The sequence below is a fragment of the Adiantum capillus-veneris genome, chromosome 24, assembly GCF_014529385.1.
Source record: "Adiantum capillus-veneris isolate H3 chromosome 24, ASM1452938v2, whole genome shotgun sequence".
In the NCBI taxonomy this organism is placed as follows: Eukaryota; Viridiplantae; Streptophyta; class Polypodiopsida; order Polypodiales; family Pteridaceae; genus Adiantum; species Adiantum capillus-veneris.
The window spans coordinates 40,039,073-40,060,440 of NC_140954.1; the positions used below are offsets into that span (position 1 = coordinate 40,039,073).

General features: G+C 43.9%; 1 protein-coding gene across 2 annotated transcripts in view; it reads right to left on the reverse strand.

The window, feature by feature from the left end:
- Positions 1-16,860, reverse strand: part of PMM (phosphomannomutase) — a 60,417-nt gene extending 43,557 nt beyond the window's left edge. Inside the window, exons 1-2 of one of the 2 annotated variants that reach the window (XM_086498638.1) lie at positions 16,582-16,860; positions 16,459-16,503 (exon numbers count right to left, since the gene is read on the reverse strand). In XM_086498638.1, coding sequence (XP_086354764.1) covers positions 16,459-16,503; positions 16,582-16,647 — 111 coding nt within the window. In that variant the 5' untranslated portion in view covers positions 16,648-16,860. The remainder of the gene's footprint in view (positions 1-16,458; positions 16,504-16,581) is intronic. The other variant, XM_086498637.1, reaches the window with a different exon arrangement.
- Positions 16,861-21,368: the final 4,508 nt, after the last annotated feature.

Below are 21,368 nucleotides of genomic sequence, written 5' to 3' on the forward strand. Positions count from 1 at the left end.
TACCTTGCATCTGTGCATTAGAGAGCATACTTATGGATCGTCACGCACCTCTTCAACCCTGTAGCCATGCCCCTTAGCAAGCAGCGTGTCTCTTCAAGGCCATGCGATGTGTCTTTTGATGAGTGGCTACGTGAATCGACAACCTGCAATAAACTTGCGCACCCTGTTTCAATAAGCCAAATACGTAAAACCTTAGCCAATTTAACCGGCCGGATCAAAACTTGGCCAGGGCCAAATTTAAGGGGTTTAATTAACACATTAAAACATAAGTTCGCTGCCAGCCAGAATCCGTACGCGCTGGTATTTTCATTCGCCATCACCCGCATGAAATCGTGTGCTACTCCTGGCGCTAACTCACAGGATGGCAGAGGAATTTGACCCAGACTATGAAATTCCTCTCTCAAATCCTTATTTGTCATACATTGACGATATTCCGGAGGACATACTACCGGAAAATTCACTTCGGCCTGTGATTGCTCCTGCACAGCTCCCATTTCTCTCGTATATAGACAAGATTCCGGACATTGTTCTCCCAGAAAAACCCCCCCTACACCCGAAGTGATAAGTATTCCTGATTCCCTAACTCCAAAGCCGGAACATGTTCCAGACATAGCTTCGCTCCTGGAGTACCCATCCCAGAACCTGCTGTTGCACCTGTTCGAGTTCCCTTTGAGACGTAACCATGCCAACTTCTCAGGACAGAGGTGGTCAATCTGAAGACGCCCTTAATCTTATCAAGGAGAAGATGGCTACACTTTCCACAAGCCTCGCATCACTCCACGCTTGCTTGGATCAGATGCAGACGCAAAACAATTCTCGGAGTCATCCTACAACTTCTCGGACGACTAATGCAGCTTCTTCCACACCTTCTTATGAAGCTTCAGTGGACGAGCCAAACGAAACAGATCCAACTGATGAGGTAGATAATCGTGAACTTCAATTACTTTATAAAAAATTTAATGCTGCACAGAAGAAGAAGCTTGATGTTAAACTGTCGGAACCATATAATGGTTCAAGTTGAGACATGTTCATTCTATGTTCATCATTTAACTCTTTCAAGTAGATCAAGTAAACAAAGAGACTGGATTTCATTAATTTATAAATGGCGGAAGCCGATACAATAGAGACAGACTCGCCCTTCAGTTTTACATCAAGTACAATTTTCGGGCCCTTTTCATTATTCAAAGTCGCTTTCTTTACATGATAATCGACCACGGCGTTGTTCTTGTGGTACAAGGGACTCCTAGGAGGACGTCACAACCTTCCAAGGGCATTATGTGAAAGTCCTCGTCCCCCAAATACTCCTAACAATGCAACCGAAGTTTGCCAATGACAGGTGTAATGGCTACGTCACATACGGGTGCCGCTAGAACTGCCTCTGCCAGTGGTCCCATCCAATCGGGTGTCCCAACCTATCGGATGTAATCTCGAGCTGTGCCACCAATTTGGGTGAAATGAAGTTGGCCTTGGCTCCTCCATTGAAGAAAATCAGGGCTTCTTGATCTTTCACTTTGCTACAAGCTCGGTAAAGTTCTGTACTTTCATCAATCATGCTTGGGTCAATACCCATGCAATCTAGTATCGCTCCTTCTTTCATCTTACCATTTATGCCACGTTCCTCTACTGCTCTCGAACTCTTTAGCATGTCTTCACTTTGTTCTTCATGTGCCTTTTTGGGACACTTTGCGAAGACGTGCCCATGTTCCCCTCTGCAACCAAAACACTTCCCTTCTTTGATGTAATTGGCCCTCTCTCGAAGAGTGAGCCGGGGTTGTCTTTCTTTTCTTGAAAACTCTCTTTCTACTTTCATTGTTAGAGGTCTATTGGGTTCTCTGAGTCAAGATCTCATCAGTGGGGTAAGTCAAATTCCGAATGTATCCCAAAACCCTGTTTCGCCTGACCCATCAATTCTTGAATAGAATTTGACTTTCGTTCCAGACAATAGTCTCGGATCTCTACAGACAGTCCATAGCAAAACCGCTCAATCTATTCCTTAAAAGACACCTTCTTAAATGAAGAGGTTGGTAGAAAAGAGTTCTAAAATCTCTCGCAATAAGCTTCCAAAGAATCTTCCTTGGTCATCCGAAGATGATTCCAAGCGGTTCGTATATCTCATTCGTACTCACGAGTCAGCCAAGAAGAAATAAAGATCCTTTTGAATTTAAACCACTTGATCGGAGCTCCCTTCCTCAAAAGAAGAGTGGACCACCATGTTCGAGCATTTTCTTTGAAGAAAGATGTAGCCCTCCTAATCTTGGAGTGCTCTGAGTAATGCCCTCCAGAGAAGGCTATGTCAAACTGTTGAATCAAGGCCAAAGCCCTCGGAGCATCTCGGAACCCAGAAAAGGATTCAAATTTAATCGATTGTCCACCTCTTTGAGTTCTTTTACTTTCTTGCTTTTGTCGTCAAGGAAGTCATATTGGTTGGCTCTGTAAAAATGCTTTTTCTTTGCATAAAACATATGGTCGTCAGAGTCCGAACTGTCAAAGGATGACTCCTCTGTAGGACTGTCAGAAAGTGGGAGAAATCTGGGTTTCTTTGCCTTTTTCTTGCCCTTTCCGAAGCTTTGCTTTTTGCTTCCCTTTTTGCCTTTTCTGCCCTCCTTGCTCGAATCAGAAGAGCTAGAAGAACTGTCAGAAGACGAAGAAGAAGAAGAAGAAATGGGTAAATCTTCAAATCATACACGGTTCTTTTGCTTTCTTGCAGATGCAAAAGAAGATCGACGGCCTAAATCACCGGGGTCCCCTTCTTGCGTTTTTTCTCTTGCTCTTTGGATTGGTTGTTCGCGTCCAAAAGCCGATTGATTTGTGTCTGAACCAACTCCTATAATTCTTGCTCTGTAAACATCCTCGGAGAAGGAGGTTTCTTGATTGCCGGTTTGATGGGCGGTTCTGTGGCTTTCTGCCACTGGGTGTGCACTTCTGCGATGGATTGTAGAGACAGAAATTTTGCAAACTGAGGATCCTTCGCAAATTTAATCATCTACTTTGTGCACTCGTCCACCTGCTGTCGACGTTCCATCTCTTGAAGTTCGTACTGAGTGGGCCGAGGTGGCCCATACTCTTCCTCTGTTAAACCATCAAAATCTTCTTCGTGATCTCCTCCCGTATTAGCAGATGCAGAAGAAGTTGACTGATTCTTGTTGGAATCAGCGAGAAAAGTATCAGATTTCCCGGTAGTAGAGAAATCGGCCGCGCTCTGATACCACTGTAACAAACTTGGACACCCCAAGTCAAGATTCTACCGCGACACAGCAAAGATTCACTTTAAAACAGTTCACAAAAGATGACATGGCCCGACGTACTTCCGTGCCAAGAGGTATTGGCCACAAAGACTGGCGCCCCTTTCGATATTTCTTTTTATATTAATCTGTGTGCAAAGTACAAGGAAGTCCCTCGGAACTCACACTCAAGACTCTGCATCCAGATGCTCTGAGTAATGAGGCCCAAAAGACCTTTTTATTGTTACAAGGGTTGCCCAAAAAGCAAAGCCCCAAAATCTCAACTCAAAAGCTTACTGCCCCAAAAGCTCGCTTAAAAACTTAAAAGCAATCTTCTCCAAAAGCAGCCAGCACTAATTCAGCCAAAAGCAACAGCGCAATTTTTGGAAATCCGTATATTGCTACATCAGCACGTCAGCGGATATTGCGAAAGTCCGTACTACCTACCACGTGTCACAAACGGGAGCGCATAACAATATAAAATACATTAGGATAAATAGGATTTATCACTTATTACTGAAGCCAAAGGATATAGAGAGAGAAATAGATAGAGAGAGAGAGAGAGTGAGAAGATAGACACAGTACTGGGGACCAGAAGATGGGTTGTCCCCCCCCGTAATAGTACCTTTATTACTGAGGAGAAATCTATACAAGCACTTGAACCGAACGTATTACCACGTTCGTTCTAGAATAAGACTTGATGGTTCCTGGAAGCCTCAGATTCCGATTCCCAGGGCAAAACCCTATTCCAACTCCTTGAGAACCAAGGTTCTCGCCTCTGGATCTCACCTTCCAGACTCAGGGCATGACATCCCTGCAACTCTCTTTTCCAACTCTGTTTCCAAAGTCCTCTTCCCGCAGAACAACTCTGCTTTCCCGGACACGAAGTCCTTACTTGGGAATCCCGACTTCCTGATCACAACTTGAGAGACTACCTCTCTCCGATCCGTGGATCTACTTCCCAAACTCGGGTACGAAACCCTTGGGCTGATCTGGCTCTAGTTCCTCAACGCGCTTTTCTCCTGCAGAGGCTCATGCCTTCCTCTGCTCCTACTCCCTCACGAAGAGGAAGTACACCTATAATCAAAAACTCAGAGATCATAACATGAAAATCGTTACCTTCAAGGTCTCGACGCTCGAAACGCAACTCGGTTCTCGAAAAGCAATTCCTCGGAAGAGATCTCTACACAGAAAATCCTCTCTTCCAATCCTACACACAAAAGAGGTGTGTTTTCAGGTTCCTTCTCGTAAATCAGCCCTGTCTACGACATTTACGGGCTGAAAACAGAGAAAAACAGCAACTTGTCACGATGGAAACACGCTCCGTAGGCACTCCTTCGCGAGGGAACTCGCGCACTGGGTCTTGGCGACATCGGGTACACTTGGGGCAGCAATGGGTATCACCGGCAAACGTCTTCTTTGTGGGTGAACTCTGCAGCAGCATCTCCTTCTTGCAAAAACAGATCCTCCCCACTGAGTGAGGGCATGTGAAGCTTTTATAGCTCCTGGCCACGAGCACGGATAGCTGCTCGCGTAGAGATCACGGCTGTTTTTTTTTTCTTTTTTTTTTTGCCAGAAAAAGAGAGAGAATGCTGGCTGATCTGTTGCCTTATTTATCAGATGGCTGCCCCCTTATTAAGTGGGCGGCCGGCGTATTTTAAAAATAGTCTGAATCTGCCCAAAAACTCAATAAAACCTTATAAGTTAAAAACAATGCTTTCACAGCACTTCCCAGGCGTCCCTGGATGCAATCACACGCACAGTTGCAATGCAGACATAGACTTCCTCGCGGGAAAGCATCTGCTTTCCCGACAAGCAATCCCGCTTTCTCAGAAAGCATCTGTTTTTCCTCTGAACCCATCTTCATTCAAGTGCTTGCTTTTCCTTGTGCACAATTCTAACACAGTTCGGAATTTCCTCCCGACTATGGATATTCCCTTTCTGATGCACCCGTCACCCACCTTGTGACGCATCAGGAATACCCATCACCTAGTCCTTTCCTACCGACTTACGGTACAATCTCCTTCATGATGCTCTATGTCACCCATCCTATGACGCATCAGATATTTCCGTTTCCGGATGGTCGGATACTTCTTCCCGATGCTCCCTGTCACCCATCTGATGTGACGCATCAGAAGTACCCGTTCTTGGTGGCCTAACAGATATTCCCGTTCTCAGTGCTCCCGTCATTACTTTGAATGCCGCACTAGGAATACTCTGTACTCGGATGTCTCTAGTGAGAAAAACCCTCTCACTTAAAATTCCAATAATTCATTTAGAATTATTTTTCCTTGGTGTTCCAAGCGAGAAAACCCTCTCACTTATAAATCCAATAATTTATTTAGAATTACTTTTCTATAAGATATAGCCAATTTAGCAACACCTTGTCACCTGTCAGCTCATTTTCCGGCGGGATTTTTGTCGGCTTGCTGCCACGTCAACTTGTCGGCTCATTTCACGGGAGTCCGAGGGCCTACCACGTCACGAGTTTGTGACATAGTTCAATAGCTTGGCTTGCCAACTCAAAAGACATCTCACTTATATGATGTGGAATTAGCAGATGGATCAATTTTTGTGATGAGACAGTTCGACAATTGCAGTTCGATATTCAAAATTGTGCAAATCAACTGGATTTTGAGGTCATGCCTTTATCTTACTATGACATGATTCTTGGTCAGCATTGGCTATTCCAATATGATCCAGCTATTAGCTTTCGAGGACATACTATCAATTTATTCAAAGATGGACATGAACTGATTTTACATGGGCTTTATCATGCGGAACGAGTAATTCAAGCCTCATGTGTACAAGTCAAACAGCATGATACAGTGGATTATGCAACGAATATGATCTCTGATGCAGATGCAGAAATTATAATTGATGAATTTTTGAATTCATTAACTTAACCTGAATCAATTGATGAATACAAAGATGATCTCGAGCAAGAAGTTTTTCCAAGTGATACTTCGTTACCACACAAAGATAAGGACATAGTTGCATGTTCCGAATCTGAAGACAACTATGCTTTCTTTAATTCTTTGTTGGATGATGATATGCCAATTGCAAGTCATGAATTGGCAATTTCTAAAGATGATTCTGAAGAATTTTGGGATTCATTATTGCAAGATGATTACAGTCTCAATCCAAAATCCTTCCAGTGATTAGCATGGATGAAGTTAACCCCTTCGAAGAATGCCTTGAGAAGATTTCCTCTTCACCAAATATTTCATAGTTATTAGAAGATTTTGAACCAAAAGTCTTACATCACATGAAGGATTTTGAAGATCAATCTCTTGTTGCAGTCAACCTGATTAAGCCAGACTCCTCTAAAAAATCTTTGAATAATGCAATGACATGGGATTTAGCAGTCAAAGCAAAAAGGTTTCACAAGAAGCAATTGTTCAAGACAAACGTTTCAGATAACTCAAAGACTGAAGATTTTCAGAGATTCAATGCTTTTCCAAAGTTCTATCAACATCAAAAGTCCTTTCTTTAACCGAAGCTCTCATTTTAAATGGGAGGAAATATCACGATGTGACTATGTTACAGTATTACATCTACTCCTAGTTGCAGATACGCAAAGTGCCATGCCAAGGAGGACCCCTACGCTTTGGATGGTCACGACCCTTCCCTCAAGAGACATGCCTCTTCGCCAAAAGCCACACTCCTTCAACGACTGGTCACAACCCTTCGCTCTACTGTTGCGACTCTTCGTCCAATGGTTGCAACTTTTCGCCGAAAGGATGTGTCTTTACGTCTAAAGTCATCTCTCTTCTCCATGAGACGTGTCTTTTCATTTGTGTCTCGTCTCCTATATAAGGAGCCTATTGTACTCAATTTTCAAGCATTCATTCAATCAATCAAACACACTTTCAGTCTCTTGAGTCTCAGTTTGATCTTATGTATGAAGTTTTAAGCCTTAATTATAGTATTAGCACCACTAATCCTCAAAAAGCTGAAAGGTAAGGGTGCTCGAAGGTAATTCCAAGGGTTTCTTGTCGACAGTGGTGGATGCACGCTACATGCGAATGCAAATGCAGAAGAGAATTAAGAATCATGTCTCCAACATCTTCCATATCCGCATAAGAGGCAAGTAGATCCTGGTACTCAAGATCTAGGTTTTCGTGTATCCGATGTCGATCTTCCTTCAAAGACATGGCAATGAAGATCGGGACTCAAAGATTCTCTCGGGAAAAAAAACTAGGAGAGGTTCTTTAAGTTCTAAAGTTCTTAAGGTTCTTAAGGTTCTTGGTTCTTCTTTAGGTTCTTCCCTTAGTACACACAAAGCTCTGATACCAATGTCAGGCACAGCAGAAGTGTTTATTAAGGATTCAGCTCGGATCTAGTACTCCGCACAAACGCAAGGCACACTTTACTGCACTTCAAACAACTGAACTGAACTAAATGAGAGAGAGAGAGAGAGAGAGAGAGAGAGAGAGAGAAAAGAGATGACACTTGTATATGGCTTGGACACTAGCGAGAAATCAATAGCAACAAGAACAAAAACTTCATAATCATTGAACTTTAATAGAGAGAGAGAGAGAGAGAGAGAGAGAGAGAAATGGCCCGGCGGAGTTCCGTGCCCAGAGGTATTGGCCCCAAAGACTGGTGCCCCTTCAGGTATTTCTTTTTATATTAATCTTTGAGCAAAGTACAACTCCCGCAGGTGCTCGCTCTCAGACTCTGCATCCAGATGCTCTCCAGAGTGAGTCCCCTTGGGTCACTTATAAACATTACAAGGGATGCTAAAAGCAGAGCCCCAAAAGCAGGTGATCTCAAAAGCAGAAGGCCCAAAAATCTACCATAAAAATCAGCAACGCATAAAGCGAAAATTTCCGTACAATTCAACCAAGTCGGCATGTCAACGTGAAAAGCGGGATTCCCGTACAGCCTGCCATGTCAGCAATTGTCAGCACAAAACGCGAAAATTCGTACTGTCTGCCACGTCAACATGCCAACGCAAATTCCGGAATTTCCGTATTGTCTGTTGCCAACTCGCGGGTGATCATGCCACGTCATCAATTTGTGACATACCCCCCTCTTACGTCGGATTCTTCGGCTGATGCCTACACTTTCCACAACCAGCCAGTACATTTGGGTATCGTAGCTTGGTCCACACTCACGGCCCCAGCACTTCGTTTTGGGATGGCTTCTCTGTAACAGACTTGGACACTCCAAGTCAAGAATCAACCGCGACAGCACCAAATAACCACTTCAAAACAATTCACAGATCACAATAGATTTGCACTGGCCCGGCGGAGTTCCGTGCCTAGAGATATTGGCCCCAAAGACTGGCGCCCCTTTCGGTATTTCTTTTTATATTAATCAATCATCAAAGTACAAGAGAGCGGTTAGGATTTCACTCTCAGACTCTGCGTCCAGATGCTCTGAGAAGTGAGGCCCTCACCACTAATTTAAAGGTTACAAGGGATGCCCAAAAGCAGAGCCCCAAAAGCTTTTAAAATCAAAAGCATCAGTTCTCTCTCTCTCTTAGAGACTCTTTTCTCTTTTTTTTTACAAAAAAAACAAAAGCAAAATTCGCGTCGCTCATCATTTTCCAAAAAAAAAAAAAATAATAATAATAATAATAATCCGCCTCCGCAATTTCCGGAATTTAGGGTTTTTGGCAAAATTTAGGGTTTGCAGAAATTTTAGGGTTTCTGACAGAAATTAGGGTTTCTGCTGTCCGCCACGTCATCACTTTGTGACATTCTCTCAGCAGGATAATTGTCATACGAGAGGGCCGGCCTACATTTTAAACAGCCACAGAGCTAGTTCCTCAAGAGTGGAGCAGAGATAGAGAGTTGTGTTGAGAGCTCATCTGCAATCTAACATTGTCTCACGTGACACATCCCAACCCTATGTGTCCGTGGACAAGCTACACCACAGCAAGGTTCAGTCAGTTTAGATTAGCAGTGATCTGGCACTTTTGTGAGTCTATTCGTAGACCGTGCATGCCTAGTCACTTAGTGTAGATGCATATCCTCCGGTTGCACACCGCATAAGCATAAGCATTTCCTTCAGAGTCAGTTTGGGGATTTTTCAAGTGACTTTATCCTATTTTCCCTATTTTTCACTTATTTATTAAGTGACTTTTGTTGGGTAGTCAGTAGGGCAAATTGGGTAAGTTAATATATAAGCAAACCCAAGTTAGCACTTTCTGGTAGAAGAGGCAGCAGGAGCTTCCCGCTCAACAGGCAACTTCACAGCAGTACCCTCTCAGACCCTCTAGCGTTTTTGCATCTCCTAGCCTTCCTGGCGTTTTTGGATTTCCCAGCCTCGCCTACCCTCAGATCTGGCGCTTCCTTCCATTGCAGGATCGCCACCATTACTAGCACCACCTAGCCATTGCAGATCCCACCGCAAGCAAGTCCCATTTGCTAGCGTTTTCCCACTTCAGCCTATTGGCATTTTTGGACCTCCAACACGCCATGCGTTTTTGGCAAGGGACAGAGTCAGCCAGCGTTAGTGCTTTTCAGCCCTAGCCGTGTCAGGAAGGCAGCGTTTTCAGCCTATGGTACAGTAGCAGAGTCAACCTCCATTGGTTGCAGAAAGACCTTCATTTTCAGCCATAAATACGCAGCCAAAACAGTCATTTTCAGCCACCGAAACAGTCCCGAAAATCAGCAGATAGAAGACCACAGATTTCAGCCATCAAGTCGTCGTCATCATCACCGTCGTCGTCATCGGGCACAGTCCAAGTTGCATCAGTCCATTGCATACGCATTGTACACCTTTGTGCAATCAAAGTAGACCACTCTCGCCGACGAGAGTGGGGCCTTCGGCGGAGGGTTTTACAACCTCTCGGGTGTCGTATCTCTTTTCTCTCCTTCTCTCAGTCTCATTCACTTGCACGCACAATATCCACTCACTTTGTTCGTGATCATAGCACTCTCCATAAAGACGGAAGGCTCTCTCCTTCCCTAAGAACTAAAAGGAACCTTGAGCAAATATAGATCACTAATCTTGAGAAAATACAACATTCATTCCGCTGCACCTTACATTGGTATCCGAGCACTCTTGGCAGCCTTGCGCTCACACCAAGGTTGCTTTTTCCCACCTCACGTCGATTGGCCGGCCGCTAAGTGCACGGTCCGCTCTCAATGAGTGAAAAGAGACACAAGGGGAGGCTGGACAAACCCTTATTTCTTAGGATTCCTGTCACTCTTCAACAAAACACGACTAGGAATCGACACGCCCAAGCGAACTTGGGTTCGTGCGACCGCATCAAGCAAAAAAAAAATTGTTGTGGTTCTTTCCTTGAGTAATGCAGAACACTTCCAAAACTCTGATACCAATGTGATTCTCCTGCTATCTTTCATGGAGAGGACATTGCTCATTCTCCATCTCTCATTGCTAATATGCAGGACAAGATTGCAAGGATTCAGGAGAAGGACACTCTCTCAGTCTCTTTTTCTCCACAGCATGACACACAGGATTTGCATGATTATGAGAAGCATGATGATTTGAATGATAATGATTTGCATGATGATTTGGATGACAAAGACAAGCATGATGACTTGCATGAAGAAGATGCGATTGTTCACAAGCATGATGAGTTAGTGGATGCTTTTTCTAGCGAAGCTACCCTCGTTGTAGATTCGATCAATCATGAAGAACCGATCTTGGCTTTCGAGTCGAGGTCCAAAGAACCCCCACATGACGATTCGATCATTCAAGAAGAAGCGATCTTGGCTCTCGAGCCTTGGTCCAAAGAACCCTTACAGGAAGTATTATGTGTTCGCATGATTGATACACACGCATTGTTCGAGTGTTTCATTGGTGAGGGTTTCCTGTATTTTAGTCAACATCGTTATGTGATCCCTTTTCCTAGGCATGACATATTGTATATTGAGCACGTTTCTCTCATGGAGGAGCACGAATGTATGCGGATTTTTCGTGAAAAGCTGAAAAGTTTGTATGTATGGAAGTCACATTCCATGTCTCTTCCTTGGCATGACACAGTTTCCGAAAGAGCGCATAAAAGTATGAGCACCAAGCATGGGCATTTCCATTGTGATTTGCCACAGTTGATTGATTTTGATCAAACAGAAAAGATTCGATCTCATTGTTTGCATGTGTTTGATGAACGGGTTATCACTCCGTCTCTATGTTCATCTACATTGCATATACAGTCTTTAGAGAAGACAAGATTTTTTTCCTTCACTTTACATGGAATGGGTATGTTCATGGTTTTGTGTTGGAGATGGTTTCAGGAATTTTCAGCCATGGAGATTCTTGAAGAAGAAAGAAGAGACGAAGTTGAAGCATCGAAGGAGCCACAAAAGACTTTGTCGCTTTCGGCGCGGCCCAAAGAAGCAGGCATTGCAGACCTTTATGAAGTTCCAGTACCGCACGACCCACACATCAGAGTGGGCCGGCGAAGAGTCCCTTCCAAGATTCCGGATGCTGTTGGCAATCTCCCTCGACGCCATACAATTCGGTACCAGTACCTCACTTTGAAAAGGAGGGTATGTCACGTGACACATCCCAATGTGTCCGTGGACAAGCTACACCACAGCAGGGTTCAGTCAGTTTAGATTAGCAGTGATCTGGCACTTTTGTGAGTCTATTCGTAGACCGTGCATGCCCAATCACTTAGTGTAGATGCATATCCTCCGGTTGCACACCGCATAAGCATAAGCATTTCCATCAAATTCCATCAGAGTCAGTTTGGGGATTTTTCAAGTGACTTTATCCTATTTTCCCTATTTTTGACATTTTTCACTTATTTATTAAGTGACTTTTGTTGGGTAGTCAGTAGGGTAAATTGGGTAAGTTAATATATAAGCAAACCCAAGTTAGCACTTTTTGGCAGAAGAGGCAGCAAGAGCTTCCCGCTCAACAGGCAACTTCTCAGCAGTACCCTCTCAGACCCTCTAGCGTTTTTGCATCTCCGAGCCTTCCTGGCATTTTTGGATTTCCCAGCCTCGCCTACCCTCAGATCTGGCGCTTCCTTCCATTGCAGGATCGCCACCATTACCAGCACCACCTAGCCATTGCAGATTCTCTCCCACCGCAAGCAAGTCGCATTTACTAGCGTTTTCCCACTTCAACCTATTGGCGTTTTTGGACCTCCAACAAGCCATGCGTTTTTGGCAAGGGATAGAGTCAGCCAGCGTTAGTGCTTTTCAGCCCTAGCCGTGTCAAGAAGGCAACGTTTTCAGCCTATGGTACAATAGCAGAGTCAACCTCCATTGGTTGCAGAAGGACCTTCATTTTCAGCCATAAAAACGCAGCCAAAACAGTCATTTTCAGCCACCGAAACAGTCCCGAAAATCAGCAGATAGAAGACCACAGATTTCAGCCATCAAGTCGTCGTCATCATTACCGTCATCGTCATCGGCACGGTCCAAGTTGCATCAGTCCATTGCATACGCATTGTACACCTTTGTGCAATCAAAGTAGACCACTCTCGCCTACGAGAGTGGGGCCTTCAGAGGAGGGTTTTACAACCTCTCGGGCGTCGTATCTCTTTTCTCTCCTTCTCTCAGTCTCATTCACTTGCACGCACAATATCCACTCACTTTGTTCGTGATCATAGCACTCTCCATAAAGACGGAAGGCTCTCTCCTTCCCTAAGAACTAAAAGGAACCTTGAGCAAATATAGATCACTAATCTTGAGAAAATACAACATTCATTCCGTTGCACCTTACACATTGTGATTCATTTGGCGAGCCTGCTGCTTTTGCATCTTCGAGGCTCGACCCATCTCACCGACAGAGATTGTCCATGACATTTGGCTGGGGTTGGTCCATATCCTCAAGGGCCGGTTTCAAAGACTTCAGGGTAGTTCCATCCGCATGCGGGAGTGCTGAGAGGCCTTCTTGCGTCTTTGGCGCTTAGTGCCCTTCTTCACCATGGTTCATGGCGCGCCTAGGTGACAGTATCGTCCACTAGTGTGGTTATTTCCTCCCCCCATTTCTTGATGCAGCCATCATTGTGCATATCGTCTTTTTACTAGGAGTCTGGGCACTTGTTGATGTAGCCCTCTCTAGCAGGGCAGCTTGTAGCCCATTGGGCAGATTTGTCTTAACTAATGGAAGGATCTTTTTCTTTGGGAAAAAAATTGTTTGCTTGCTAGCAAGCTTGCAAGTCCCATGTATTTACCAAAGCCCCTTTGGCCCTCTTTTCTCTGGCATTGCCATTGACACAAACTCTACACCTTGAGATGCATTTCCACTCAAACCATCGACCATAGAATCAACCATACCCCCTCGGCCCTGCGCTTTGCTAGCCGCGTCAGCATGCAACCTCCTGCATATGTCTTTTATATCCTCAGAACGTTCATCACATTTGTCGACACCACAGCCACTCGAACCAAGCATGTGCGCATGGATGCGCTGAGGGCTTCCATCCCATTGATACGGGCACAGATTGCATTTACATGTGTACTGCCCTTTCCCGAGGGACTTAACCTGTGTCGCATATTCTACTCTAGACCCTTCTTGCGGCCCATCACTCGCATATCACACCACTCGAGCATCAAGACTCGAATCTCACAAGTCACACCGCAAGCAACACTGGCCCAAAGCCCCAAGTCCTTAGACCCTCCAGATGCACGGTTACACACACTTGTAGCCACAAAAGGCTCTAGGTCTTGAAGCTTCAAGAGCCGTGCAAAAATTGCAAGTTTCAGAGTCTATGTCTACAGAAAAACGGAGGCAAAAACTACCCATGTTCACCCACTTTTTGCCTGCCACGCTGTACGCATGGGAAAAAAACTATGGATCCAACAAAGGCTTAGTTATCTGAAATTGGCCTATATTGTAGAAAGTCCATGATGTGAGGAGCTTCTTGGGCTTATATTCTTACTATCAGCAGTTGATTAAACATTTCCAGAGATATCTAAGCAGTTGCACACCCTTACTCAGAAAGGGGTACCATTCACTAGGAGAGCTTCACATATTAGGGCATTTGAGCGGCTCAAAGAAGATTCTACCAAACTTGCAAAAATCTTTTGAGGTTTACTGCAATGCTTGTGAAGCAGTTTGTTGCGGTATAGCTCATGAGAGTGAGATGCTTTCAAGACTAAGAGGTTTGTACAGAGTTATTAGAAGAAAGTTGAAACTCTTAGCAATAATTCATGCTTTGAGTATGTTCTACACATTTTGAAAAAAAAAATTGAGAGGAATCTACATCAATTCTCTCTCATCTCTCTACGACACTCATATTATCAGACGAGAGAACTCTCAGACTACATGAGAACAGACAGTTCTCTCTCTCTCTTTGCAACAAATGCAACGCTCTCGCCACACTCTGGATGACGAGCTGTAGCAAGGGATTTGATCTTAAGCGGCAAGGACGAGCTTGGATTCTCTCTCTCTCTCTCTCCCGCTCTCCCGAAACAGAGGTAGCGCTCCCTTGAGTCTCACGCTGACAGGTTGCTAAGGGCTACATCACGAAACAAGGTGCAGGTGTAGGCAAGGGCAAGTGGAGCATAGATTTTCCTGCGTTGTGGTTTGAAGGGAATCTTGATAGCTAATGGGATTTATTTTACGCGTAACCAGTATGCCTCTCTTGAGTGAATTGAAGGATCACTAGCCTGGCACAAACTTTGCAGTGTTCACAGACTACAAAGTTTTAGAGTATTTCTTGTGCCAGACGAAGTTGCCCAAGAAACAAATGAGGTGGTCAAACATCTTGTGTCAATTTTATTTTCAGATATTGTACTTCAAGGGCAAGAAAAATGTGGTTGCAGATGTTTTATATCCATTGTTACAACAATGCATCATCAAGACTTCGATGAGATGCGAAGGTAGTATGCTACAGATCTAGATTTTGGTGGGATTTTTGACAAGGTGCTAAGTGGGGACAAACAAGGTATTCACTCAAGGAAGGATATCTGATACGGAAAACCGTGTCGTGTGTTACACGGGATTTGAGACAATACCTAGCACATTGGCCTTTAAGTGAGAGGGTGTTGGGGTTAATGGCAAATTGGCCGTTCATCCAGAGTGGGCACATACAACATACCTATTACATACACACACAATGTTTTTCATTCTTTTGTAGTCTATGGAATAAGAAAGGAAAAAGACTAGACGAGCTCACCGTTAGCGCTCTGGCTACATAGTGTGCCCTCCTTTCTTGCTCCCAACACAAACCTCATAGCATGGTCCACCTCTCTCTCTCTCTCTCTCTCTCTCTCTCTCTCTCTCTCTCTCTCACGTGCTCCAGCTCTATATCATGTCAAAAGCATGCATAACATATAAAGGTCCATGCTCGTGACAAAATTGCGTTAAAATGCACAACTCTTAGAAGGGACTAAGAATCAGCTGCAGATCTACAAAACCAAAAGTAAATTGGGATAGATCCAGCCATCAAGAGCAAAAACATAGATGGAAAGAGGGAGATCTGCTACTTCACAGCAATATTTCATATGCTCACAGTTAGATCTAGCAACCAAGAGCAAAAACACAAGCATAGGAAGGGAAATCCACAATCAGATACAAAAATGCAGACACAACCGAACCAAATGTGGAAACGCCTGGTGTTAAGGCCTGATCAAGAGGCACCTAGCATGGCGCTGATGCTATTTTAAAGTGCACAACGAAGCTGAGGAGAGAGACAATGGATAGAGAGGATAGATGGAGAAACAATTGGAAGCAAAAAAGATTTTGATACTAAACTCAGACCATGCATGAATATTCAATGTATTCTTAAGACCAAAAGTGTGAAGAGATGTAAGCTTTGCAGGTATACCGGGCTTCTCAAGCAAGAAATAGTCAACTAACAAATGACCTCAAAGTGGTAGGTTAAAAATAGTGCACTAACCTAGCCCTGTAATCATGCATGACCAAAAAGAAAGAGAACTGAGTGAGCACAATGAGAGGCCTAACTAGGGGACCAAAGGCTCGAGCGGCCTAGGCAATGCGTCTCCATATAGGTACTCATGAGTTATGAGTGAGCCACAACTCACCAGTCATAATTGACAGGGTGGCCGACCCACAACCAAGGGCCATGCATCATGAAAAGAGAGCAGATAAGCAGTACTGGAGCTCTCGCTCTCTCTCTCTCTCTCGCGCACACACACATTCACACATTTAGGTCCATACCAATATGCTTTCACCAAACAGTTTCAAGTTCAGTTCCATCTTGGTCTCCATGGATCCACATTACCAAATGCTCTCTCTCTCTCTCTCTCTCTCTCTCTCTCTCTCTCTCTCTCTCTCTCTCTCTCTCTCTCTGTGCATGCATAGTTTTGAAGCAGCTACGATGTTGCAGATAACCAACCTGACGCAGGTCTTGCAGAAAATCTAGCATAGTCTGGGTTGCCATCTGCAAAAACAAGTCAAAACATGGTGTGGTGTGAGATTTGCTGAAACAAGCAGTTAAAAGAACCTTAGAGATGCAGACCTTTCTGGGCAACGTGAGGGTGCCATCTACATCAAACAAAGCGATAACTCCAGCCTTCCGACCCATTTGATTCCGAATCACAGAGACCCAGGTTCAGCTGAATTAAGCGCCCTCTCGCCTCTCTCCCTCACCAGAGACTGAGAGTGGCTTCAGGCTTCGGGCTTCAGCTGTACAGCACGTCTGTGGGTGTTGCATGCTTTTGAAAGCGCAACTCCCGTATGTCATTACCGAGCGAGAGGGATGAAAGCGACCTACTACGGGTTGTAGGCCGGATGAATTTTAGTTCACTAGCGTCGGTATAGAGAGAGAGAGAGAGAGAGAGAGAGAGAGAGAGAGATCTTATGAGGGATATTCCACTTTCCTCTTTCTTATTCTCTCTCGACTGCGAGTACAATGAGAGAGAGAGAGAGAGAGAGTAGTGTGCGTGCAACGACATTATGTACCTAAACAATTACAAGCGAACATTCAAAATAACATGTGTAACTGTAATTGCAATGGATTGATTGAGAGAGAGACAGAGAGAGAGTAATGTGAAAACAAAGCACAGACAGATTCTCAAAACTTCCAAAATGAATTATTGCATTGTAAGGAAACAAGTCAAAAGAGGATATACATTGCTTACTATATTTTTTTGTGATACTTCAAAAAATAGTACTTTGGACAACTAGGAGGATGGCCTATCAAATTATTATATCCCTCTGTTGAAGTTGCTTGTTGAGCTATGATCTCCTTTTGTTCTAATGCTAGAGCTACACTTTTGCTATTCTCGCATGCAAAACATCGAACCTAAAATTATCAGTGAATGGTTGATATGCTGCTACGTCTTTCCTCATTTTTTTGATGGTTTTCTCTCGTGTGCTTTTCTCCTCGCATCGTAGTTCTTTGTCACGCTATGTATCTTCTTCCATTTTTTGTGCAAGTTATCGAGTATACTATGTAGTTGATTTCCTCGTTTGTCATTGCCTCTTTATTGCTGGCATCTCCGGTGATGTCTCCTCCTATGTCTGAGTTGCTTGAGTATTGTCCTCCATTTCGATCTTTATATCTGCGTTGTATCCCTGCACTGCATAATTAAGTGTTATTTATGTTGTGATTTATTTAGAAATGCAATTAGCTGTAAATAGTTCTTATACTTAAGGAGTGGATGCGATGTTTACTTGTTTTTTTCTCTCTTTTTCTGAACGGGTCTGTTGTTTCTCTGAAGCGATTGTTGAATAACTCTTGGTCGAAGTGCCAAGTGAAATGCTCGTCTATCAATATTGGTTCATTTTCTTCAAGTCCCATCTCGCCCCTAATTTTTGTTTAATATCATGTCGCCGTTCTTCCTGTCAAGGTCGAGGAGTTCGTCGAGCTCTTTGTTGAAGCCAAAGTGCAACATCTCGATGGCAAACAATGAAATTGCAGAGCCTCTCCGTCAAGAAGTCTTACCTCTATTTCGTTGTATTGCAACTCGAGTTTGTTGAGTATTTCTTTCTGCAGTCCGGTTGCGAACCTGAGCTGTTTTGTCACTGTTTTGCTTCAATATCTGTTTCATTGAGTTGATGTAGTTGCGGACGTGCGAGTAGTGTGGTCGTGGTTTTATGTATGAGTCTAGATGCTCCCCCGCTAAATTTGCCATTCTCATCTGGCCGAAGGTACGATAGTTTGATGGGTCGTCGTTGTTTGTTGCAGATGAAGTGCTTGTTGCGTTACTTTTGAACAGATCAAACAGCTGCAAGTGTGGACAAAGAATAAGTATGTTGTGAGAAGAGTTAACGATTCATTCAAACGTATTGTTTATATTCAAGGAACATAGATTTTGGAATGAACAGACCTTGTTGGCCGCCATGTTGTAGTTGTTCTCTTAAAACCTGTATCACAAGAGCCGATATTAAGAAATGCATCATATGATATGTAAGTGAGGACAAACTTTATATGAAATGGAGTTGTACAATTTTACATCATTGTACATACTCAAGTATCTGAAAGCAAATCTCTCGTAGGCTTAAACATGTCTGGTGTAGGAAGCTCTAGAATCCTTATGGTGTTTTCTTTCGGTGACTCGCGAGAACATGACATAGGCAAGGACTTGCGTGAAAACTTGTTTGATGTTGAGTATGGCCTTTTTAGCTATTGTTGCACCCTACGATTTGTGACCCGTTATTGCATATGCTAGTATTAACGGGAATGTATATTTGTGGTAATATTTGAAGTTGAATGCCCTAGTGGAGTGTTTTGTACGCCAAATGGTGATTTTGGTAGTTGTGTTGTCTATGAGCACACTGATCACGTTTACTAGACAGTTGTAATCATGGGATATATTCTCCACCCTGCATGTGGCTCCGTTTGCAGCGCCAATTTCCAAGTCGAGATTTGAGGTGATCATACACTTTGCACAACTGCGATGTTGTGTATTTCATTGAAAGAGGTGTCGTTGACCCAGCTTTCTAAGAGTGGCTCGTTGTCCGCATTTGTTTTTAACGCTATTCGAACTATCTCTTCGTTTGCAAAACTCCTTTGTAATATGATGTCGTTGTATCTTCGAGCATCGTCGCGATGTGTGCAAATGATTGTGGTGCCTTCGTCCATAGTTTCCAATAGTTCTTGTTCGTTTATAATGCACTCTGAAAGCGTGCTTGTTATCTCTTTTTTGGTTGGCTTCCTTTGTATAATTGTATGTAGAAAGTTGAGGAATATTGGGTCTGCTGCATGTCGAGTTGAGAATGTCATCTTGTGGACAATGCCAGGCTTGAAGTGTGCCGATTGTGTAGTTGTACATACATGACAGAAAGGTCCAAGGTGCTTACAGATGGGCGGTAGCTGTGCGTAGTCTCCAAAGAGAAGAACCAATTTATTGCAGAATGGATCATGAATTGATACGTTTCTAACATTGACAAGTTGGCGAATGACCATGTTGAATGTTGTGCTTGTTGTTACCATATACATGTGGTAGTGATGTGTGTGAACACACTAGGACCGCCGGGGCATTTTTTCCCTCTTTAGGAGGTTTTTTCCCCCATGCATTGTATATACGCCCATCACTCTAGGGCTATCTATCTTTCCATTGCACACTAAAGAACACACTCTCTATTGTGTGCCTTGAGCTTCCTTCGTCTTCTCCAAGCTGTGTGTGTTTCTCTGCAACCCTAATTCCAACAATTGGTATCAGAGCAGGTCACGTCCTCTCGGGCTTAGTCGCCAGCTGCTCCAGCACACGCCTGCTCACTTTCTCCGATTTCAGTGAGCTTTGGCAAGCGTTCGCAGGTCGACAAATATTTTGGGAAAGCTCGAAGAGCAAGGTCTGCTCAGAATTTTGATTTGGGCTCATTTCGGCCACCGTTTCCACTACGGGCAGTACTGCACAGGTTATTTCGTCATTTTGTGCAGATTTTCTGTCAGTGCCGTTTTCTGCATAACAGGTGCCTTATAGTCTTCTACGGTTTGTGCTATATAGCACAAGTTGTTCCCGCTCCATTTCTCCTATTTTCGGGCAGTTTTCACATCAGGTGCAGCATTTACCATGGCTGACAACAACAACACAGATGTGTTCAAGATGTTTGTTGCTGAGGACAGGTTGGATGGGGACAACTACCCTATGTGGGCTTATATGATGCAACACGTTCTTGTGTCAAAAGGTGTCTGGAACATTGTGCAGGGCATTGATGTACGTCCTGGTTCTGAAGATGTAGGCGATATTGAGGATGTTGCAGGTCTTGCTGCAAGGATTGCAGCTGTTAGAGTTGTTTTGCCTATAGCAGAACAAGCTCGTTGGGATGTTAAGGATGCGCAGGCTCATGCATTGATTGCATTGTCTGTGAAGCGCACCATTATTCCTCACATCCGTTCAGCAAAATCTGCAAAACAGGCTTGGGATATTCTAGCAGGTCTTTATGCAAGCCGCAATGAGGCTAAAATTGCTTTGCTGCGTAAAGAGCTAGAGTCGAAGATTATGCATGAGGAAGATGATATGGACACTTTCCTTGCTAGTGTCAAGGATATCAATGAGCAACTCATTTCTGCAGGTGAAGTCATTTCTGACAGTTCCCTTGTGCAGACTGTTCTTGATGCCTTACCAGATTCCTACCAGACTTTTGCTAGTACTTGGAGACTGATGACCCAAGGAAATCCTGAAGTTGTCAAGTTTGATGCATTATGCACATTGCTGTTGCAAGAGTCACTTTCTAGAAAAAACAGGACTAGGCAGCGTGCAGTTGAACAGGCTTTTATTGCTTCTCAAAGAAAGGGTGGTAACAGTAATGCAACCACTTCTTATGGTTCTGCTGCGAGTGGCAAAAATTCTGTTCCTAATGCTTCTGCTGGCAGCACTTCGTCTGGCAATTCTGGTGATAAGGGCAAAAAGAAGATGCGTTGCCATTATTGTAAAGCCAATGATCACTTGATCAAGTCGTGTCCTAAGTTGAAGGCCAAAGAGGCTAAGAAGAAAGAGGGTGGTTCCACTGCAAATGCTGGTTCCACTACAAATGCAGCCATTGTTGAGTCTTCTGTGAAAGGAGATTGTGATGCTGATGTTGACGCAGAATGGGCTTTTAGCGCAGAGTGCACTTACAATCCTGCTGTCCATGATGCATGCTTGTCAGTTGCTGCAGATTCACATGTGTGGTATTTCGACAGTGGTGCTACAAAGCACATTACCTCACATCGTGAATTGTTTACCTCTCTCGAGTCTGTCCCTCATGGGAATTCAGTCACTTGTGCCAACAACGCCTCTTATCCAGTTCAGGGAGTTGGAAAGATTGTGCTCACTGCTGCTAATGGCAGTTCCTTCACACTTGTTGATGCACTTTATG